Source organism: Chlorocebus sabaeus, chromosome 28 (genome assembly GCF_047675955.1).
Source record: "Chlorocebus sabaeus isolate Y175 chromosome 28, mChlSab1.0.hap1, whole genome shotgun sequence".
Lineage (NCBI taxonomy): Eukaryota > Metazoa > Chordata > Mammalia > Primates > Cercopithecidae > Chlorocebus > Chlorocebus sabaeus.
The window spans coordinates 10,387,471-10,411,049 of record NC_132931.1 but is presented as its reverse complement, the minus strand read 5'-3'; the positions used below and the strand labels follow the sequence as shown (position 1 = coordinate 10,411,049).

General features: G+C 54.8%; 1 protein-coding gene across 3 annotated transcripts in view; it reads left to right on the top strand.

Moving 5' to 3' along the window:
- Positions 1 to 23,579, top strand: part of CUX1 (cut like homeobox 1) — a 470,594-nt gene that overhangs the window by 443,579 nt on the left and 3,436 nt on the right. For all 3 annotated transcript variants that reach the window (XM_008018447.3, XM_008018446.3, XM_008018445.3), the window contains exons 15-19: positions 15,302 to 15,429; positions 16,172 to 16,238; positions 17,173 to 17,285; positions 21,121 to 21,237; positions 23,076 to 23,159. In XM_008018447.3, the coding sequence (XP_008016638.3) occupies positions 15,302 to 15,429; positions 16,172 to 16,238; positions 17,173 to 17,285; positions 21,121 to 21,237; positions 23,076 to 23,159 (509 nt within the window). The remainder of the gene's footprint in view (positions 1 to 15,301; positions 15,430 to 16,171; positions 16,239 to 17,172; positions 17,286 to 21,120; positions 21,238 to 23,075; positions 23,160 to 23,579) is intronic.

Genomic DNA, 23,579 nt, shown 5'->3' with positions numbered 1-23,579 from the left:
GAGAATCGCCGTTCCCGAGGTTGTCCTCCTTGCACCTGTCCGCACGTCCTCGGGCGTGTGGCTTCCGGGCACACAGAAAACCGCGTGGCTCTAGGAGGCATGGGGATTTCGGGCACCGCTCTTTCAGTCTGCATCCGGCTCACAGGAAGGGCTCCGCCGGGGCCTGCGTTCCTACTTGCTGTTGTCACCAGCACTGTTTGCCTAGCCTTGAACCAAGCCCTTACCCTCCCTGGCGTCTGCTTCCTTGTCTGTAAAATGGAGACACCATTGCCTGCCATATAGGCTTGCTGTGGGGATGGTGGCCAATGCTGGTGTGGCACCGGGTTGGTGGTGGCAGCCCCAATCGATGGCATTTGGGCGACCAGGACTACGGCCAGGCTGCTCTGCCTGGTGGCCCGCAGCTGGTCAGTGGCGTGACCTCAGCCTTCTGTGTGGGGCTCTCACTGTGCCCCTGACTCCTGATGTAACAGAAAGACAAGTGAAGATGCCAGTTAATGCTTGCGAGTGGGCCGGAAGAGGGGATTGGGACAGTGGCTTGCGGGTCTCTGGAATGCTGGGGCGGCTGAGCAGGGTCTCCTTCCAGATGGCGCTCGGGCTGGACGTGGGGGAATGGCTCTGCCGAGGTGGCTGCTAGGCTTCTCCGCGCAGTTGTGACTCAGAGGCTGTTGCTCGTCTTGAGACCTACCGGGTTGGAACAGAGCCGTCTGCCAGGCCGATGTGTGTCTAGTGGAAGTGGGGGATGACTTGGTCGCGTATTAATTTGGAGATTTCAGATTGTGGAATGCCCACATGTGATACAGAAGCATAAGCCTCTCTCCGAATTACACTGGATTCAATCCTTCCTCCAGTGGGAGAACCCAGAGTATGGGACGGAGACGACCCCCAGTGCCAGGTGCAATTGGCAGCCCCCCGTCTCATGCAGTCACTCAGGGCCAAGGGTGTCTCTAAAGTTACCCCAAATGCCAGCCCCCTCAGATAGGAGAGACCTGCATAAAACCCTAAGAGCTGGCCCGGCACGGCGGCTCACACCTGTAACCCCAGCACTTTGGGAGGCTGAGGCAGGCGGATCACTTGAGGTCAGGAGTTCAAGATCAGCCTGGCCAACATGGTGAAACCCTGTCTCTACTAAAAATACAAAAATTAACCAGGCATGTTGGCGGGCGCCTGTAATCCCAGCTACTTGGGAGGCTGAGGCAGGAGAATTGCTTGAACGTGGGAGGCAGAGGTTATAGTGAGCTGAGATTGCACCACTGCACTCCAGCCTGGGCTACAGAGTGAAATTCCGTCTCAAAAAAAAAAAAAACCTAAGAACTCTGCCAGTTTGGTATTTGACACACTGAAGTGACGTGGTTAATTTTTCTGTTTGCTAGTTTAGGCATGCCCCCATGTATTTAATGATCTGCTAACTAAATTAAAATAAGAAATGTTAAAAAAAAAAAAAAAAAAGGAAGGGAGGGAGGGAGGGAGGAAGGAAGGCAGGGAGGGAGGAAGGAAGGAAAAGAAAGGAAGGAAGGAAGGGAGAAAGGAAGGGAGAGGGAGGGAGGGAGGGAGGAAGGAAAAGGAAGGAAAGGAGGAAGGAAGAAAAGAAAGGATGGAGGGAAGGATGGAAGGAAGGAAGGAAGGAAGGAAGGAAGGAAGGAAGGAAGGAAGGAAGGAAGGAAGGAAGGAAGAGCTGGGCACAGTGACTCATTCCTGTAACTCCTATAAGCCCAGCACTTTGGGAGCAGGTCAAGGCAGGAGGATTGCTTGAGCACAGGAGTTTGAGACCAGCCTGGGCAACATAGTGAGACCCCATCTCTACAAAAAATAAAAAATTAACTGGGCATGGTGGCATGTGCCTGTAGTCCCAGCTACTCTGGAGGCTGAGGTGGGAGGATCACTTCTGCCCAGGAGTTCAAGGCTGCAGTGATCTATAATGGCACCACTGTTCTCCAGCCTGGGCAACAGAGCAAGACCCTGAATCTTTTAAAAAAAAAAAAAAAAAGTTTGCTCAAAGTCTTTTTCCTCGGAAAGTTGAGACAGGGTCTCAGTCTGTTGCCACCTCCTCCTCCCAGGCTTAAGCAACCCTCCCACCTCAGCCTCCCAACTAGCTGGGACCACAGGTGTGCACCACCACGCCTGGCTAATTTTTTGTAGAGATGGCGTTTCACCATGTTGCCCAGGCTGGTCTGAGCTCAGGAGATCCACCCACTTGGTTCTCCCAAGTACTGGGATTATAGGAGTGAGCCACTGCGCCCGGCCTCCCCACGTGCTTCTAAACTGAGATTTAATTAAACAAAACTGCAATTGCACCTGGTTTTGCAGGGCTAGCTGCAGAGGCATAAAAAGAGAGTGAGATTTCATGCTCTGACTGCAATTGGCCGATGCCCCCATTCCAGGCAAATGGTTCAGCCTTGACCTTTCTCCTGTCCCCGCAGTTAAGTGGATCTGAACAGAACCTTGTTCCTTGCTTTTGTTTTTGAGACAGAGTCTCTCTCTGTTGCCTAGGCTAGAGTTTAGTGGCACGATCTAGGCTGGCTGCAACCTCTGTCTCCTGAGTTCAAGCAATTCCCCTGCCTCAGCCTCCCTGGTAATTGGGATTAGAGGTGCGCGCCACGATGCCCAGCTAATTTTTAGTATTTTCAGTAGAAATGGGGTTTCACCATGTTGGCCAGGCTAATCTCGAACTCCTGACCTCAAGTGATCTGCCTGCCTTAGCTTCCCAAAGTGCTGGGATTACAGGCGCGAGCCACTGTACCCGGCCGCATTCTTTATTTGATGCTCTGAGGAAACACAATTGCATGTAGACAGGGTGGCACGGCGTGATGATGAGATAGATTAGAGCGCTTGAATTGTCTGCAATGGTCCTGTGTGCTTCTGTTTAAAAGCCCCTCCGAGTGGCTGCCTGGGGATATGCTGCTCCTCTCCACGGTCCTAGCATGCCAGCTTTGGAGGCACACAGCTTGCTGGCGTCTACTTCAGTTCATCACTGATTCTTGTGAGGTGGCAGAGGCCTGGGCCCGCGTGTACGGACCCAACCAGGCAACTGGGAGGGCTCCACAGAGCTACTGTGATGTTACCAGGGCTCCCGGCCGGTGGACCATTGATCAGCAACTGACTCATACAGTGTGGAGTGACTGGTCTCCATAGACAGGGGAGACACAGCCTGGCCCCAGCCTTGAGCAGGCATTGCCGAAGTTCCTGCCTTTTCCAAGAAATTCAGACTCTTCAAATACCAACAGGAAGGGCCCTGGTTGAGCACGGTGGCTCACGCCTGTAATCCCAGCACTTTGGGAGGCTGAGATGGACGGATCACCTGAGGTCAGGAGTTTGAGACCAGCCTGGCCAACATGATGAAACCCCATCTCTACTAAAAATACAAAAATTAGCCAGGCATGGTGGTGCACACATGTAATCCCAGCTACTCAGGAGGCTGAAGCAGGAGAATCGCTTGAACCTGAGAGGTAGAGGTTGTAGTGAGCCAAGATTGCACCACTGCGCTCCAGCCTGGGCAACAGATCGAGACTCTGGCTCAAAAAAGTAAAAAATAAATAATACCAATAGGAAGAGCCCTTTCTCTTTTTTCAAACAGAATCGGGTATGGATAAGTGATAGCAGAACTGGCCGGGCGCGGTGGCTCAAGCCTGTAATCCCAGCACTTTGGGAGGCCGAGACTGGCAGATCACGAGGTCAGGAGATCGAGACCATCCTGGCTAACACGGTGAAACCCCGTCTCTACTAAAAAATACAAAAAACTAGCCGGGTGAGGTGGCGGGCGCCTGTAGTCCCAGCTACTCGGGAGGCTGAGGCAGGAGAATGGCGTAAACCCGGGAGGCAGAGCTTGCAGTGAGCTGAGATCCGGCCACTGCACTCCAGCCTGGGCGACAGAGCAAGACTCCGTCTCAAAAAAAAAAAAAAAAAAGTAATAGCAGAACTGCCCGTTTGGGGCAGTGGTGTGGCCTCCGGGGAGCAGGATTTGAGGACAACCCTGCCATTGTTCAGGGAGGCAGCGTCTCTGTGATCAGGAGACACTGGCTGTATTAGGATCCCAGCAGCGTCACTTACTGACTGATGACCGTGGGCAAGTCTTAGTCGACGCTCAGGAAATCTTTAAAAGAATGAATGAGTTTAACTTCCTAGTGCGTCTGTTTCTGTCTCTGTAAAGGGGATATAAAAACCCAAACTTGGTTGGGCACGATGGCTCGTGCCTGTAATCCCAAGGCTTTGGGAGCCCACAGTGGGAGGATCACTTGAGGCCAGGAGTTCAAGACCCACCCTGGGACACACAGCAAGACCCTGTCTCTACAAAAATGTTTAAAATTCGCCGGATGTGCTGGCACATGCCTGTAGTCCCAGCTACTCGGGAGGCTGAAGGATCGCTTGAGCCCAGGAGCTCAAGGCTGCAGTGAGCTGTAATTGCATCACTGCACTCCGGCCTGGGTGACAGAGTGAGACCCTGTCTCCAGTTAAAAAACTAAGAGGTAGGTGGCTCACGCCTGTAATCCCAGCACTTTGGGAGGCCGAGGCGGGTGGATCACGAGGTCAGGAGATTGAGACCATCCTGGCTAACACGGTGAAACCCCATCTCTACTAAAAAATACAAAAAATTAGCCGGGCGCGGTGGCGGGCGCCTGTAGCTACTCAGGAGGCTGAGGCAGGAGAATCGCTTGAACCCGGGAGGCAGAGGTTGCAGTGAGCTGAGAGACCTCCACTGCACTCCAGCCTGGGAGACAGAGCAAGACTCCATCTCAAATAAATAAATAAATAAATAAGAGGTCAGACTCACAGGGTTGCTGAGAGAACCCAATGAGAAGACCTGAAAACCAGTCGCCCGGCTTCCAGTGCCAGGGCAGAGCCTGGAAGGATCCAAGTGAGGCCTATGCAGTTACTGGCAGTGGAAGCAGCAGAGGACTGGCCGGCCCTGCCGGGGTCTTGCTGCCCGTGGCCAGGCCCCATCTCCTGGGGTCTCTCATCTCTCCAACACACGTGGCCACTGGGTTTGGCTGTGATGGGGTGGGACTGAGCTGTGGTAGATGCTTACATCAGATCGCAAAGAGGGCCAGCTGTGCCCCAGCCTGGGAGACGCTGCAGCTCCAGGAATCCTGGTGCAAGTTTCCAACTGAGGAAACAGATGCCTGCCGCAGGGTAGCATCTACTCGCCCGTGAGCTAGAACATACCCAAGGCTGACCGTGGGCAGCTGCCTTACACGCTGGGGTTATTACAGGGCAAACCAGGAGCTCACCTTCTTATGAAGGGACAGACAGTAGACGTAATAAATAAGTGAATGAGATAGTTGCTTTGAAGGTGATCAATGTTATAAGGAGGATGGGAAGAGCAAGTGAAAAGAGTTAAAGTTTTTTTTTTTTTTTTTTGAAGATGAAGTCTTGCTTTGTTGCCCAGGCTGGAGTACACTGGTGCAATCTCGGCTCACTGTAACCTCCACCTCCCAGGTTCAGGCGATTCTCCTGCCTCAGCCTCCCAAGTAGCTGGGATTACAGGTGCCCGCCACCACACCCATCTAATTTTTGTTATTTTTAGTAGAGACAGGGGTTTCATCATGCTGTCCATTCTGGTCTCGAACTCCTGACCTCAGGTGATCCGCCCGCTTCAGCCTCCCATAGTGCTGGGATTACAGGTGTGAGCCACTGTACCCAGCTGAAAAGGGTTAAAGTTTTAAATCGGGTGGTCAGGGTAGGCCTCCCTAAGAAGTTCGCTTCTTTAATTTATTATCTTTTTCTTTCTTTCTTTTTTTTTTTTGGAGACAGGGTCTCACTCTGTCACCCAGGCTGAAGTGTAGTGGCGTAATCATAGCTCACTGCAGACTCCAACTCCTGGGCTCAAGTTATCCTCCCAGCCTCCCTAGTAACTGGGACTACAGGCACACATCACCGCTTTTGGCTAATTTTTGTATTTTTTGTAGAGACGACGTCTCGCTATGTTGCCCAGGCTGGTCTCAAACTCCTGGCTTCCAGCAATCCTCCCACCTGGGCCTCCCAAAGTGCTAGGATTACAGGCATGAGCCACCGATCCCAGACAGAAGTTAACTTCTAAACAGTCGTGGCAAAGGTGAGGGAACGAGCCCTGCAGATGTGAGAGGGAAGGACGTTCTAGGCAGTGGGAACCGCCTGTTCAAAGGTCTCGTGGTGCAAACGTGTCTGGAGACCAGCATGGCCGCAGCACCGTGACCAGGAGGAAGAGTGGGAGGCGGTGAGGTCAGAGAGACCAGGGAGAGGCGGAGCATGGGGGCCTTGTCGGCCATTGCAGAGGCTTTGACTTTTACTCTGAGTCAACTGGGGGCTATTGGAGGGTTTGAACGGAGGGTCCTGGCTCTGGTGGGGAAACAGGAAGTAGGATTTATTATTGGTAGGCATGAGTAAGGAGGGGTCTGCACAGGGGGAAGCCCTCAGAAGCACAGGGGCCACCACTCACCCAGGAGGCCACGACTGGGGCTGCGTTTGACCCCCCCAGCCATGCCAGATGAGGGAGCCGCTTCTCAGCCACCATGTGGGATCAGCTTCATCCACATTGAACTTGGTCAAGGCCCGCTGCTTTGTGCTGTGGATCTTCTGGCAGCCAGGGAACTTGGACTTGGCCCCACGTATGGCCTCAGTCACATGCTCATGGTTCTGCTCTTGGTACAGATAGACATGATGACCTGGCCAACGTGAACCCTGGCTGTCACATCCTGGGGCTTTCCAAGGGCACCCCGAATACTTGCCTGGTGTCTAGACCAGAGACAGCACGAGGTCAGAGACACAAATGTCCAGTGGAAAGAATTGTCTCCAAGGTTCCTTAGGGCAACCCATATAAGAAACAGACTGTGTGGCCAGGCGTGGGGGCTCACACTTGTAATCCCAGCACTTTGGGAGGCCAAGGTGGGTGGGTCACCTGAGGTCAGGAGTTCGAGACCAGCCTGGCCAACATGGCGAAACCCCATCTCTACTAAAAATACAAAAAAGTTAGCCAGGCATGGTAGTGGGTGCCTGTAATCCCAGCTACTCGGGAGGCTGAGGCAGGAGAATCGCTTGAACCCGGGAGGCAGAGGTTGCAGTGAGCCAAGATTACACCACTATACTCCAGCCTGGGCGACAAGAGCAAAAATCTGTCTCAAATTAAAAAAAGAAAGAAACAGACTATGTACTTTACTGAGGAGGGTGTTGTTTGCAAGCATTGCACCTTACAAAGTCACAATTTTTTTTTTTTTTTTTTTTTTTTTTTTTTTTTAGACATAGTCTTGCTCTGTCGCCCAGGCTGGAGTGCAGTGGCCGGATCTCAGCTCACTGCAAGCTCTGCCTCCTGGGTTTATGCCCTTCTCCTGCCTCAGCCTCCCAAGTAGCTGGGACTACAGGCGCCCGCCACCACGCCCGGCTAGTTTTTTGTATTTTTTTAGTAGAGACGGGGTTTCACTGTGTTAGCCAGGATGGTCTCGATCTCCTGACCTCATGATCTGCCCCTCTCGGCCTCCCAAAGTGCTGGGATTAGTCACTATTTTTTTTTAACAGACAGGGTCTCACTCTGTTGCCCAGGCTGGAGGGCACTGGCACCATCATTGCTCACTGCAGCCTCGAGCTCCTGGGCTCAAGCAATCCTCCTGCCTCAGCCTCCCAAGTAGCAGGGACAGGCACGCACCACCACACACGGCTAATATTTTTATTTTTTGTAGAGACAATCTGGCTATGTTGCCCAGGCTGGTCTCAAACTCCTGGACTCAAGCAATCTTCCTGCCTCAGCCTCCCAAAGTCCTGGGATTACAGGCATGAGCCAATTGCACCTGACCAACTTTTTAAAAGGCTCTCTCTGGCCACTGCTTGGTGCCCCGATCATAGGTGGCAGAGGGAGGCCAATGGGAGGCTGATGCCATCATCGCAATGAGAGGTGGTCATGACTCGGACTAGGTGGCAGCAGTGGTAAAAAGGGACTGGATTCTGGAGATATTTTGAAGGCAGAGCCAAAAATGAGACTTAAGGCAGGCGCAGTGGCTCACACCTGTAATCCCAACACTTTGGGAGGCCGAGACAGGTGGGTCACTTCAAGCCAGGAGTTCGAGACCAGCCTGACCAACATGGTGAAACCCCGTTTCTACTAAAAATACAAAAATTAGCTGGGCTTGGTGGATTCAGGAGAATCTCTTGAACGCAAGAGGTGGAGGCTGCAGCGAGTTGAGATCACACCACTGCGCTCTAGCGTGGGAGACAGAGTGAGACTCCATCTCAAAAAAAAAAAAAAAAAAAAAGGAGAGAGAGAGAAACTTAAGACAGATTCAGCATCAGGAGTGATGGAGAGGAATGAGGCCACCTCCCGGGGTTTGTTCTGAGCCACTGAAGGGTGGCAGAGAGCTGGGTCAGGCCGGGAAGGGGGTCTCTGCCTAGCCCTGCAGATGTCACCTCCCGGGGCTGGGCTACAGGGGTCCACACTCGGGCTTGGGGAGTGCAGACTTGGGGAGGAAGGGATCAGGCTGAAATGCAGACCCATAAAGGTTGAAATTCCAGTAGAAGAACAAGTAGAAGATAAATCCAAGGAGAGGCGTGGACTGGAGTCCCACACTGGGGAGCCATCGGCTTGTCAATGGCATCCCACATGGCCAGAGCGGATGAGAAGGCAGAGTGAAGCATCTGCGGACAGTCCCCCTGCAGCCGCAGCAAGAAGCTTAGCAGGGAGGGCAAGGACCAGTCAAGGAAACAGGGACAGAGCAGCCAGCCGGGGGAGGAGGCCCAGGAGGGTCGGTGACCTGGAAACTAGCTGCTAACACAGCAGCTCAGATGAGAGTCGAAAAACAAGGACGTGGCAATGTGCGGAGGTCATTAGGGACCTTGGCAAGGACAGTCGGCGTGGGGGGCAGCAGAGTCTGATGGGAAGGGCTCGAGGAACTGGAGGAGTGGAATTAGATGCTTGAGAAGAGACAGCTTTTTCAAGGAGTTTTGCCGGAGTGGGGTCAAGGGAAGGGGCGTGTGTGCATGTGTACATGCCTGCTAGGAGAACATGCTTGCATGCATGTAGAAGAGGGAAGCAAGAGCTGGGGCTGCAGGAGAGGGTGGCATTGCTAGAGACCCCACTGCGTAGGGGTGAGGGGCCAGCACCTGCAGGCATGGGGAGCTGGCCGGGGGGCTCCGCGGTCACCTGTGGCTACCTGCAGGATCTACACGTGCAGAGGCAGGGAGGGGTGGATGAGGCAGCAGCTTGGCCCCCCTCAGTGTCCTCCTAGCAGAGGATACCATGTGCACCAAGCGTCTCCACCATTCCTACCTGGCCTGCAAGTGATTTAATAAGACAGGGGCGGCCGGGCGTGGTGGCTCACGCCTGTAATCCCAGCACTTTGGGAGGCCGAGGCAGGTGGATCACCTGAGGTCAGGAGTTTGAGACCAGCCTGGCCAACATGGTGAAACCGTCTCTACTAAAAATACAAAAATTAGCTAGGCATGGTGGCGCATGCCTGAGAGGCTGAGGCAGGAGAATCGCTTGAACCTGGGAGACAGAGGTTGCAGTGAGCCGAAATCATACCATTGCACTCTAGCGTAGGTGACAAGAGTGAAACTCCGTCTCAAAAAAAATAAAAAAAAAGAAACAGGGGCCCCCCACACCTTCAGGAAAACTGTAGGTACAACGCCGCTGGCCTTGCTATGATAAATCTCTGCGTTCAATCCTTTTGCAATCAGAAATCATGCCTAGACTTTTTTTGGGCATGGGGCAGAGGGGGACAGGGTCTTGCTCTATCACCCAGCCTGGGGTGCAGTGGTGCAATCAGCTCTCTGCAGCCTCGAACTCCTGGACTCAAGCAATCCTCCCACCTTAGCCTCCTGAGTAGCTGGGACCACAGGTGCACACCACAATGCCTGTCTAATTTTTGTATTTTTCTGTAGAGATGACGTTTTGCCATGTTGCCCAGGCTGGTCTCAAACACCTGAGCTCCAGCGACGCCCCCACCTCTGCCTCCCGAAGTGCTGGATTCCAGCCGTGAGCCACAGCGCCGGCCTTCCTGACGTCTTGACCTTAAAGACGCTTTGATTCCCTCCTCCTCTCTGTGAGGTGCCCTCTCTAGGCTGTCTTTCCGGGTTCTCAGAAGGATGAGGTCCTAGGCTTTCCTGAGGGGAAGGGGACCGTGTTGGGCCCTTGCCCCACAGACTCCTTTTCTGAGCCCATTTCCCTGTCTTATGCTCACTTATCCACCCGTCACCTGTCATCCCTCTCTCCCCTAAACAAAGTATATCCCTCCCTCCTGGGTTTCCGGGTTGCCGATGGTCCACTCCACACACTCCAGGCTTCTCAAGATCCCCTCTCGGGCCCACGTTACCCCTTCCCACCAGTTCTGCCCCCATCAGGCTGTGCCTTGCAGCCCTGCACACCCCCACCACCCCGACGACGACGCCCTCGCCTCGTTCAGCCTCTCTGTAGCTTCTGACCCCCTGACCCTCCGTATTCATTGACCCTCCTGCCTCATCTTGGTGCCTTCACATGCATCCTCCTGGTGTCTCCCCTGCCTCCTGCCGCCTCTTCTCAGGGTCTTTGCGGGACCCCCTTCATGGGTCATCCCCTGGGGCTCTGGCCACACTCATGGCAGCACTTTCTCAGGACTCGTCCACCACTCCTGATTTTCTGTATTAGCCATTCTTGCATTGCGGTAGAGAAATACCTGAGGCTGGGTAATTTATCAAGAAAAGAGGTTTCGTTGGCTCATGGTTCTGCAGACTGTACCAGAAGCGTGGCACTGGCGTCGGTTTGGCTTCTGGGAAGGTGATGGAGCCTTTACTCATGGCAGAAGGCGAAGTGGGAGCAGGTGTGAGACACGGGGAGGCCAGGAGGAAGAGACAGAGAATGGGGGTAGGGGAGGTGCCACGCTCCTTAACCAGATCCCTATCCCAGAGATGGCACCGCGCCAGGAGGGACCCACCTCGTCCCCCAAACACCCCCAACCAGGCCCCACATCCAACACTGGGGATTAATCACTTTTTTTCTTTTTTGAGATAAGGTCTCACTCTGTCACCCAAGCAAGAGTGCAGTGGCACAATCACGCTCACTGCAACCTCTGCCTCCTGGGCTCAGGTGATCCTCCTATCTCAGCCTCCTAGTAGCTGGGACTACAGCTACAGCACCACACCCAGTTAATTTTTTTGTGGGTTGTTTTTTGTAGAGACGGGGTTTTTCCATGTTACCCAGACTGGTCTCGAATTCCTGGGCTCCAGTGATCCTCCATCCTCAGCCTCCCAAAGTGCTGGAATTATAGGCAAGAGCCACTGCACCTGGCTTGATTACATTTCAACATGAGAAGTGGACAGGGGTAAATATCCAAACTATATCATTCCACTCCTGCCCCCCTCGCCCGAATCTCATGTCCTTCTCACATTGTAAAATACAATCATGCCTTCCCAACAGTACCCCAAAGTCTTTTTTTTTTTTTTTTGAGATGGAGTTTTGCTCTTGTTGCCCAGGCTGGAGTGCAGTGGCGCCATCTCAGTTCACTGTAACTTCCGCCTCCCGGGGTCAAGTGATTCTCCTGCCTCAGCCTCCTGAGTAGCTGGGACTACAGGCACCCGCCACCATGCCCGGCTTTTTTTTTTTTTTTTTTGGTATTTTTAGTAGAGATGGGGTGTCACCATGTTGGCCAGGCTGGTCTCAAACTCCCGATCTCAGGTGATGTGCCCGACTTGGCCTCCCAGAGTGCTGGGATTACAGGCATGAGCCATTGCGCCCAGCCCCAAAGTCTTAACTCATTACAGCATTTAGTCACAACCATCGAACCAGTCTCTAAGAAGTTTCAAACTTTCCCTCATCTTCCTGTCTTCTTCCAAGCCCCTGAAACTCTTCCAGGCTCTGACTGTTGGGGCCCTAGATCTCCTCAACCTGCATCTCCTGAGGTCCACAGGTCCAACCCCCACCACACACACGCCCTTAGCTGTTCACAAGCAACTTCATGCATACTGGAGCCAAGCCAGGCAGCTGCCCACCCCTTTCCCCACACGGGGCCAGGCCCGGGCCTCCCCACCTGGGTTCTGCACAGCGATGGGGTCCACAGCTCTCTCTCTCCAGCTCCTTCTGTGGCCTCGCCCCAGGGCTCTGCACTCCAGAGGTTGAAGAACTTGCCGAAGGTCGTGAAATTCATAAAAGGCAGGGCCAGAATGCAAGCCCAGTTCTGGACTTGACATCAAGTGGTCATCGCGGATGTGACCCCAACGTCCCCACCTGCGTGTTCCAGCCTCCAGCAGAGGAGGCAGGGCGAGGCAGCCGGTGGTGGATAGGGGGCCCTCCCGTGGCCGGTGAGGCCCTGTCCTTCTCTAATGGAAGCCCCTCTCTCGGGGAAGCCCGCACAGTCAGTCTCCTGGCCTTCGCATCCTCCCAGCGTGGAGTGACAGTTTCAAAGCACAGCTCTGGTTGCTGCTGGGATCCAGCTGGGCTCTGGGACAGTGTCCAGATCCTGTCCCCAGCAGCCTCCGGTTCCTTATCCAACCCTCTCTACCCAGAGCCTTCCGTCCAATCTCACTGCCTGCCTGCCTCTGCTGCCCTGTCTTACCCAGCCTGTTCTCTCTGCCTCACGAGCAGCCATCCCCCAATTCTGCTGCTCGTGCATCTGGCCTGTGCTCCTATTGCCCAAAGCCACCTCTTCAGCGATGGCCTCCCCCAACCACTCAGCCATGCACCCCGAGATCCCCTCAGGAGCTAACCCAATGCCCAGAGCATCTGCAGCAGCGCCAATGGCCAGGCCTCCAGGCCAGCTTAACACATGGGACGTTTCCAGGATAGCGGGCCACCAGCTGGGAACCGGGGCAGCCTAGGATAGAGGGTTTGCAGCCAGGGTGCTCACACCTGCACAGAATGTTGCATACATGCACAGCGGGACCATGTGCCCTCCCCTGCAGGAGCAGGCACAGGAACAAGTGCACAGGGACCAGGCCCACGCACCCCATCATCTCCCCAGTGCCTACGGACGGCGCTGGGAGCTGCAGGCCCTGCGACCTGACCAAGACCACACTGAGGTGGCCACAGACTGGAGGCAGATAAAACAGGCATTGCAAGGAATCATCTCAGCCGCTTTTTATCCACCCCTCTTGCCAGGACACACCTCCAGGGACAAGGAGGACAAGGAGGCCTCACTCTGGCTGGGCAAAAGTCACCTCTGCAAAGGTTCCCCATCTCAGCCCTGTCTCTCTGTCCCCCAGGCCCTCATCCCTAAGGTGGGATGTGGCTTCCCTCAGCCTTGTTGGGGCTTAACGCCCTCTTTTTATTCCAGGAGTCTGTCCCCATGGGATCAGTCCCAGCACAGTTCTTGGATGTGCTCTTGTTTGTGACCAAACTGAAGAATCCCCTCCCTTGGTCTAGGCCCTTCACCTCTATTAATGTGACCCAAGGCCCCATTAGCTTTCTGGTGGTTTCCTCTCCCTACATCTCATAGCTGCTGTCCACCTCCCCTCCTAAGCATGCGTGGCCAGATCTGCCATCCCATCCCACAGGCCAGGGCCCAAGAACTCTGCACCCAGGCCAGGAGGGCATGGCATTTGTCGTCTGTCTGGACCCCTCCATTTGGGGTCTCCTTAAAGTCCCTGCAGGTGACCCACGGCCAGCCCCAACCCTGCCCCTGACAGTCCTCCCTCCAAGGCCAGGTCCTGCCCTCAGGTCCTGCCTCTTCCCTCATCCCCTCCTCACTTCCGCAGGCACCACCTTCCTGCCAGGTACCCAGGGGCTCAGTGAAAGTGTGAAGGAACAAATCTATTTGGAGGCCCGGCGTGGTGGCTCACGCCTGTAATCCCAACACTTTGGGAGGTTGAGGCGGGCAGATCACTTGAGGTTGGGAGTTCGAGACCAACCTGGACAACATGGCAAAATCTGTTCTCTACTAAAAATACAAAACTTAGCTGGGCGTGGTGGCAGGTGCCTGTAATCCCAGCTACTCAGGAGGCTAAGGCAGAAGAATTGCTTGAACCTTAGAGGCGGAGGTTGCAGTGAGCCGAGATGGAGCCACTGCACTCCAGCCTGGGTGACTGAGTGAGACTCTGTCTCAAAAAAACAAAATAAAATAAGAAATCCCTTCGGGGCCTGAACGAGGCGAGACTCTGGTGTGGACAAGGGCTTAGACAGAGCTGGGGGTGGATGCCTTGGGTTTGGTGCCAGGTTGGAAAGCCTCTGTTCTTCGACTGTAAAATGTGAACCGTCTTTTGTCACTCATCTATAAGGGCTTGGTGTGCAGGGAACCCAGGAGCATGTTGGGGTGAGACTGGGTTGCCAGGATGCTGAGCCCAGCCAGGGCGGGTATGACAGCCAGTCAGTGGGCCGCGCAGTCAGGGACAAGTCCACCGAGAGGGCCGCACACACCATTTCCCTGGCACTGCCCACAGCCTGCAGCCTTTGTGCATTTCCGAGGCCACAGTGCCCCCTGGCGGCTGTGCAGCCTACCCCAAAGGACAGCGTCCTGGGTCTCAGGCCTCCGTCTCCCTCTCTGCAGCCCCAACAGCTCACCCTAAACGAGGTTTGTTGTCACCATGTTACATGTCACCATTTGGGACCAGAAAGGGGGATGCAGGGGCCCTGAGTCGCACAGTCAACCAGAAACAGGGCCAAACCTCACCCTCAGGGCTGCCTGGCTCCTGGGTCACTGAAGTCCTGCCTGGAGATGCATGCTCGGGTCTGGGGCCCTTCCCCGACGTCTCTCACCCTCCTGCAGGGCAGAAAAGTCACAGTTTGGATGCTTTGTTGTAAAGACAACCCTGGCACCTGGAAGAGGGAGAGACGGACAGGGCTGTGGGTCGGGGGACTCCTTGGGGACCACACGGCCCCCACCACTGCAGCTGGAGCCTCTGTTGGGGGTGGGACGAGGCACCTCTGCTGTCAACCCAGAGGTGGGACCCTACGCACCCTCTCTGCACCCCCCACGGCTTTCTCTGCCTCTCCTACCCGTCGGCTTCCCACTGGACATTATCTCAGAACATCAGCTATGGAACCAACTTGAGCCTCCTTGCCCCTGCATGACAAGCAAAGTGAGGCCCAGAGAGGGAAAGACGATGGCCAGGGCGCCCCAGACGGCTGTGGGCAGAGCCACGTTGCACTGGTTTCTCCTAATCCCTGACTTGAGTTCCTTCTCCTACCCAGAGGATTTCAACAATCCAGAGAGTGCTTGGGGCCAGGAGTGCCTCTGATAGTCAGGGAGGGCTTCCTGGAGGAGACCCTAGGTCTAACGGGGTCCTCTAGGCAGAGGTGAGTTGGGAGGGAATAACCAGCACTCTCACAGCATCCAGGCGGCCCTGCTTCCAGACCGTGGGTTGGAGAGGCAGAACCAGGGGAGGGCACCAAGGGTCCCACCAGGCTCCCTCTGATGGCCATGTCTTCCTTTGGCCACAGGACGCTGTGCGGAGCTGCAGGTCCGTGTCACTGAGGCTGTGGCCACAGCCACTGAGCAGAGAGAGCTGATCGCCCGCCTGGAGCAGGACCTAAGCATCATTCAGTCCATCCAGCGGCCCGATGCCGAGGTGAGCCCACCCCCCTGCCCCGTGCCAGCCTCACTGCCTGCCCAGGGTTATTTTAGCCTCTGCAAACGCTGACTTCCCAGATAAGCCTGTGTATCAGGCAGCTGGTGACAACCCAGAAGGGCTGTCACCTAAAACCATTGGGTTCTCCCTGCTTACTCCATGAATACCACCCTGCCCCCGATTTGGGGTGACAGGCCATGGGGCAGAGGCCGCAGGACTTCCTAGCAGTAGCACAGAGGCCCCTCTCAGGCATTGCCCTGAGAGCAGAGGCAGAGGCAAGGCCAGGACCATGTACCCATCTCCCAGCTAAAGAACCTGGAGCCTAGAGATCACAGCAGGCTGGGGCATAAAGAGCCCAGGGAGGGCATCTCCTCGCCCACCTCCCCTTCTATAGAGGCCACGATGGGACTCCGGGAGAGAAGTCTGGGCTTCCCCAGGTCATGAGGCAGGCTGGTTGCAGGGCCAGGGAGGCCAAGTGTCTGATGCACGTCAAAGCTCAGTGGTCGCAAGGAGAGCCCCACTGCTGCTGAACTCTGGCCTCAGGAGTGACTCGGGGCCCAGCCGTCTCTTTGGTAGCCCACGCCATGTGTCCAGGTCCGGGCCTTCCTGCAGCCAGCCTGCACCCTGGACAGTCCCACCCACTCCTTGCCACAGCCACCCTGCCATTTGCCTTGGCCATGCTGAAAGGGAATATTCCATGCCCACTGTGTGGACGCACCTCATCGCTTCCTGTCATCTGCAGGGTGCTGCCGAGCACCGCCTGGAGAAGATTCCGGAGCCCATCAAAGAGGCCACTGCCCTATTCTACGGTAAGGAGAGGCCTGACCCATGGGAGGAGGGAGGAGGCGGGAAGAGGAGACAGGTGATACCACCTGAGAACCCAGATCCCCAAAGATCAATCCCTTCCTTTAAGAAGGTCAGGCCCCCACGCCTGCAATGCAGCAGCAACCTTTGAAGGGTCAGATAAGGCCAGGTGTGGTGGCGCACACCTGTAGTCCCAGCTATTCTAGAGGCTGAGGTGGGAGGATCGCCTGAACCCAGGAACTGGAGGCTGCAGTGAGCTATGACGGTGCCACTGTACTCCAGCCCGGGTGACAGACCAAGACCCTGTCTCTAAAAAACAAAAAGGTGAATGAGCCTCCAACCTGCCTTTCTGGATCTTAGCCTGACACCCCCCATCTTGGGGTCCTGACCCTTCGGCCCTCCCAGTGGCCTGTGAAAGGCTGGTGAGTGGTGGTCAGCCAGGCCTCACTGCTGAAGTGCAGCTGGAGGTCCATGGGGAGGGGGGAAGGCAACCTCCTTGGGTATTGAGGACAGAACCTGAGGCTGCTGGACCAGAATACTGGGGGTGTGCCCATGCGTCCCCAGTTCCCCTCCTGCCCTTTGCTTCCCCAGGGGCTATAGGCCTAGTCTGACAGCTGCAAGGGTCTCAGCTTCAAGGACAGAGTGACTGGGAGGGGAGTTCTGGGCCTGGCCCTCTGACAGAGCAGACGGGGGAGCTGGGCCCTTCTCTAGGGTTCTTATTGTCAGGCCAGCCCCTGCCATCCATTCTCACACTCCCCGGTTCCCCTGGCTGTCCCCTTCCTTTCGCCGACCTGCCCAGCACCAGGGGGTCAGATACCATGTGGCTTCTACCCCATGGCATTTGGTCAGAAATCCCCCAGGGCTGGGGGACCCACCCCAAAGGGCCCCCTGCTGGGTTCCGCCTCCTGCCACCCCAAGACACCTTCCTCTACCTACTAGGACCTGCGGCACCAGCCAGCGGCGCCCTCCCAGAGGGCCAGGTGGATTCACTGCTTTCTATCATCTCCAGCCAGAGGGAGCGCTTCCGTGCCCGGAACCAGGAACTTGAGGCCGTGAGTCACATCCTTCTCTCCCCAATGCTCCTTGGGCCCAAGGACACAGTGGGGAACACACAGGCTTTTAGGAGAGAGATGCAGCACAGACTGTAAACTTCATGGGGAAGAGATTTGTTCTGTGCAGTCAGGGAGGGCTTCCTGGAGGAGGTCATGCCACACCGGGCTTTGAAAGAAGACTCAGACGCTCACAGTAGAGGAGACAGGGGGGGCAGTGAGCCAGAAGGAAGCATAGATCATTCCAGGGCTGCAGGAAACAAGATGAAACAAGTCGCCAGGTGAGTGCACTCCTGCCAGGCTGGGAGGCGTGGCCTTCAATCTGCAGGGAGGGGCACCAAGGAAGGATTTAAGCCAGGCAGTGGCACTGCAAGAATGCAGGGTGACCATGCTGGCTAACACGGTAAAACCCTGTCTCTACTAAAAATACAAAAAATTGGCCAGGCACAGTGGCTCACGCCTGTAATCCCAGCACTTTGGGAGACCGAGGTGGGTGGATCACGAGGTCAGGAGATCAAGACCATCCTGACTAACATGGTGAAACCCCGTCTCTACTAAAAATACAAAATAATTATCTGGGCGAGGTGGCGGGCGCCTGTAGTCCCAGCTACACAGGAGGCTGAGGCAGGAGAATGGCGTGAACCCAGGAGGCGGAGCTTGCAGTGAGCTGAGATCACGCCCCTGTACTCCAGCCTGGGCAACAGAGCAAGACTCCATCTCAAAAACAAAACAAAACAAAACAAAACAAAACAAAACAAAATTAGCCAGGCATGGTAGCGGGCATCAGTGGTCACAGCTATTCGGGAGACTGAAGCAGGAGAATGGCGTGAACCTGGGAAGCAGAGCTTACCGGCAGCCAAGATCGCGCCACTGCACTCCAGCCTGGGCGACAGAGCGAGACTCCGTCTCAAATCAAACAAAAAGAAGAATGCAGGGTGCGCCGGGCGCGGTGGCTCACGCCTGTAATCCCAATACTTTGGGAGGCTGAGGCAAGCGGATCACTTGAGGTCGGGGGTTTGAGACCAGCCTGACCGGCCGGGCGCGGTGGCTCAAGCCTGTAATCCCAGCACTTTGGGAGGCCGAGATGGGCGGATCACGAGGTCAGGAGATCGAGACCATCCTGGTTAACATGGTGAAACCCCGTCTCTACTAAAAAATACAAAAAACTAGCCGGGGCCGGGCGCGGTGGCTCACGCCTGTAATCCCAGCACTTTGGGAGGCCGAGGCGGGCGGATCACAAGGTCAGGAGATCGAGACCATGGTGAAACCCTGTCTCTACTAAAAATAGAAAAAATTAGCCGGGCGCAGTGGCGGGCGCCTGTAGTCCCAGCTACTCGGGAGGCTGAGGCAGGAGAATGGCGTGAACCCGGGAGGCGGAGCTTGCAGTGAGCTGAGATCCGGCCACTGCACTCCAGCCTGGGTGACAGAGCGAGACTCCGTCTCAAAAAAAAAAAAAAAAAAGAGACCAGCCTGACCAACATGGTCAGGTAGAAACCCCCTCTCTACTAAAAATACAAAAATTAGCCGGGCATGGTGGCGGGCACCTGTAGTCCCAGCTACTTGGGAGGCTGACGCAGGAGGATCGCTTGAACCCAGGAGGTAGAAGTTGCAGTGAGCCAACAAGATCACGCCACTGCACTCCAGCCTGTGTGACAGAGCAAAACTCCATCTCAAAATAAATAAATAAATAAATAAATAAATAAATAAATAAATAAATAAACAAATAAATTTCCTTCCTTTTTAAGGCAGAATAATATTTCATTGTGCATATAGACCACATTTTGTTTATCCATTCACCTATTCATTTATGTTGCTTCCACCTTTTGGCTGTGGCGAATAATTCTGCTGTGAACGTGGGTGTACAAATCTCTCTCCAAGTCCCTGCCTCCAATTCTTTTGGGTATCTACCCAGAAGCGGAATTACTGGATCCTATGGTAATTCTATGTTTAATGTTTTTAAAGGAAGCACCATACTGCCGTATACTTTTTTGTACTGCTCAAGTTTTGGCTGTGTTTGTTTTTGTTTTTGTCTTTTTTTTCTTCTTCTTCTTCTTCCTTTTTGTGGAGAACAGAGTCTCACTATATTACCCAGGCAAGTCTCGAACTCCTGGGCTCAAGCTATCCTCCCACCTCTGCCTCTCTGAGAGCTGGAATTACAGGCGTGAGCCACCGCGCCTGGCCTTGTTTTTGTTTTTTGAGATGGAGTCTTGTTCTGTTGCCCAGGCTGGAGTGCGGGGGCACAATCCGCGCTCACTGCAACCTCTACCTCCCCGGTTCAAGCGATTCTTCTGCCTCAGCCTTCCGGCTAGCTGGGATTACAGGTGCCCGCCATCACACCCAGCTAATTTTTGTATTTTTAGTAGAGACAGGGTTTCTCCATGTTGGCAAGGCTGGTCTTGAACTCCTGACCTCAGGTAATCTGCCCACCTCAGCCTCCTAAAATGCTGGGGTTATAGGCATGAGCCACCGCGCTGGCCACTGCTTGAATTTTGAATAGTATGAAAGAAATACTTATTCAAGCATTTGAATAAGTTGAAACATGAGATTCCATTTCACCTTGCCTTTAGATTGGCAAATATTAAAACCACGTAGTGTGTGATTCCGTGTATATGAAACATCCAGTACAGGCAAATCCATGAGACAGAAACGAAACTGCTGATTGCCAGGCAATAGGGGAGGAGGAAATGGGGAGTGACTGCTGGCAGATTTGAGGTTTCTTATTGGCGTGATTTTAAATGTTCTGGAATTAGGTAGTGGGGATGGATGGTTGCATAACATTGTGAATACATATGACCGAAATGTACACTTTGAAATGCTGATGTTTATGTTATGGGTATTATATCTCAATAATAGTCTTTAAAAAGCTAATACCAATGACAAAAAAAAAAGTATGAAGAAATCTGACCAGGCATCGTGGCTCATGCCTGTAATCCCAGCACTTTGGGAGGTTGAAGTGGGAGGATTGCTTGAGCCCAGGAGTCTGAGACCAGTCTGGGCAATGCAGTGAGACCCCGTCTCTGCAAAAATAAAAAAGTAGTGGGGCATGGTGGTGTGAGCCTATAGTCCCAGCTACCTGGGAGGCTGAGGTGGGAGGATCGCTTGAGTCACAAGGCTGAGGCTGCAGTGAGCTCTGGTCATGCCACTTTATTCTAGCCTGGGTGATAGAGCAAGACCCTGTCTCTAAAATATATAGACAGGGGCCAGGCGCAGTGGCTCACGCCTATAATCCCAACGCTTTGGGAGGCAGAGGTGGGTGGATCACCTGAGATCAGGAGTTCAAGATCAGCCTGACCAAAATGGTAAAACCCTGTCTTTACTAAATACAAAAAATCTAGCCAGGCGTGGTGGCACACACCTGTAATCCCAGCTACTTGGGAGGCTGAGGCAGGAGAATCGCTTGAACCCAGGAGGCGGAGGTTGCAGTGAGCTGAGATTGATGACATCATTGAGCTCCAGCCTGGGCAACAATAGCGAAACTCCGTATCAAAAAAATAACAATAATAAAAATAAAAAATAAAATAAAATACATAGACAGGGTCTTGCTCTGTCATGTATTAAGGTTGATGCAAATGTAATCGTGGTGTTTGCCGTTACTTCTAAGGACAAAAACCACGAGTACATTTGCATCAACGTAATACATAGGAAGAAACCTGACCCAAGATCCCTGACTTCTGCCCGGGGTGGGGCCACAGTGGGGGAAGGGGCAGCTTTACAGAGTCAGGCAGGTCAAGGAGAAGGCTGTGGGCACAGAAGGGGCTTTGCTCCAGGTAGACAGAGCAGCACCTGTGCCAGCACGGAGGCCCCTCCCCCACCCCGCTTTTTGCCCCTCCCCCCACAGGAGAACCGCCTGGCCCAGCACACCCTCCAGGCCCTGCAGAGCAAGCTGGACAGCCTGCGCGCTGACAACATCAAGCTCTTTGAGAAGATCAAGTTCCTGCAGAGCTACCCTGGCCGGGTGAGGGCCCTCCCCTGGCCTCAGCTTCAGGTGGACCAGGCAGGGAGAGAGGCCGATCAGGGCTCGAGGTGGGAGGGTCAGGGGCCAAGACCTGCTGGGCAGCACTGGGCCCCAGAGGCCCCCTGAGACCTTCCGACATCTCCCCACCCACCCACCCACCTGCCCGCTAGCTGCCCTCCCTAAGCTGGGAGAAGCCCATAGAGTGGAGCCCCATCCAGATTCATTCATAAAAACTAGCCAGAAGGGCCAGGCGTGGTGCCTCACGCCTGTCATCCCAGCACTGTGGGAGGCAGAGGCAGGAGTATTGCCTGAGCTCAGAAGTTCTAGACCAGCTGGCCAACACGGTGAAACCCCGTCTCTACTAAAAATAAAAAAAAAAATAGCCGGGCATGGTGGCGCACGCCCGTAGTCCCAGCTACTCAGGAGGCTGAGGCAGGAGAATCACTGGAACCCGGGAGGTGGAGGTTGCAGTGAGCCAAGATCGTACCGCCACTGCACTCCAGCCTGGGCAACAACAGCAAAACTCCATCTCAAAAAAAAAAAAAAAAACTAGCCAGAAAGGCAGGGCACAGTGGCTCATGCCACTGTGGGAGGCTGAGGGGGGTGGAGTTTGAGACCAGCCTGGCCAACATAGGGAAACCTCATCTCTACTAAAAATACAAAAATTAGCCAGGCATCTTGGCACGTGCCTGTGGTCCCCGCTACTCAGGAGGCTGAGGTGGGAGGATCACGTGAGACCAGGAGATAGAGGCTGCAGTCAGCTGAGATCCAGCCACTGCACTCCAGCCCAGGTGACAGAGCAAGACCCTGCCTCCAAAAAATAAATATAAATAGGCCAGGCGTGGTGGCTCATCCCCGTAATCTCAGCAGTTTGGGAGGCTGAGGCGAGCGTATCACTTGAGGTCAGGAGTTCCAGACCAGCCTGGCCAACATAGTGAAACCCCATCTCTACTAAAACTACAAAAATTAGCTGGGTGTGGTGTCATGCACCTGTAATCTCAGCTACTCAGACAGCTAAGACAGGAGAATCGCTTGAACCTGAGAGGTGGAGGTTGCAGTGAGCCGAGATCACGCCATTGCACTCCAGCCTGGGTGACAGAGCTAAACTCTGTCTCAAATAAATAAATAAATAAATAAATAAATAAATAAATAAATAAATAAAGCAAGCATAAAAAAAAAATGTAAACAGAATTTGGTACACACTCCAAAAAGCAACGAAGAGAGTGGATCAAAAACTCACTTGCCGAGTTCTCCTGGGCTAGGGAGGCCTGTGCGTGTCTTCTCGCAGCCCCCCACCCCGTGCCAGGAAACCCTTTCTGTGAGTGACAGGAGAGCTTGGGGCATAGTAAGGCACGGATTCACCTCTCCCTCTCCCTCTGGGGCCCAGCAGCCACCAGCCCTGTCCCCACCCATCAGAGCCACTCCTCGGCCACCAGAGGGCACTCAGACCCTGCAAACCAGCCTGGCTCTGGGTGGCCAGCTGAGGAGGGGGGAGTCTCCTCTCCCAGGTGCCTGCCTGCCCCCACTTCTACCCCCACAATCCCAGGAGGCCCACCTTCCTGCACCTGCGCCCGGTCCTGCCTGGGCCTCAGTTTCCCATCCGTGCCCAGATGCGCTGTGGCCCTGACCTCATGGGTAGCTCCATGCCCCTCTGGCGGGAGGCGCCTGCCATATTCACATTGTCACCCCGGCACCCTCTCCTCCCACCTCTGGGATCTAGGGCTCCCTCCCCCACCTCCCTTTTTGCAGATGAGGAAACTGAGGCTCCCCTGGGCTCCTGCCCTTCCCACTGGGCCCCAGGGCACTGACTGGGTCTCTTCCCCTCCCGGTCTGTGCAGGGCAGCAGCAGTGATGACACGGAGCTGCGGTACTCGTCCCAGTACGAGGAGCGCCTGGACCCCTTTTCCTCCTTCAGCAAGCGGGTTCGTGAGCCCAGCCTGGGCAGGGGAGGGAAGGGGCATCAGCCCAGGGAAGTCCAGGGGTCCCCCCATCACCTGGCCCCCATCCCTGAGCACTCGGCCTTCCCTGGCCCCCCTCCAGCTGCCCTCGTCTGGGTGCTCTCGGCCAGCCTGGCCACACCAGCGCTGCACACCCTGGCCCCTCAGGCCAGGAGTCCCCCCAGACAGCCTCCCCACCGCTTCGGTGCAGTGTGGGCCCAGCGCCCATTCAGGAACACCTGCCGATGGCTACCTGAGGGTGTGTGGCAGTGGCTGGGTTAACCTGTAGTGTATTTGGGGGACAGGCAGACAATGAAGAGCCAGTTACAGCTCCCAGCGATCCATGGTGGTGACCCCACCCTACAACTCCCCTCCCTCACCCAGACTGCAGAAGCTCTGCCCGTG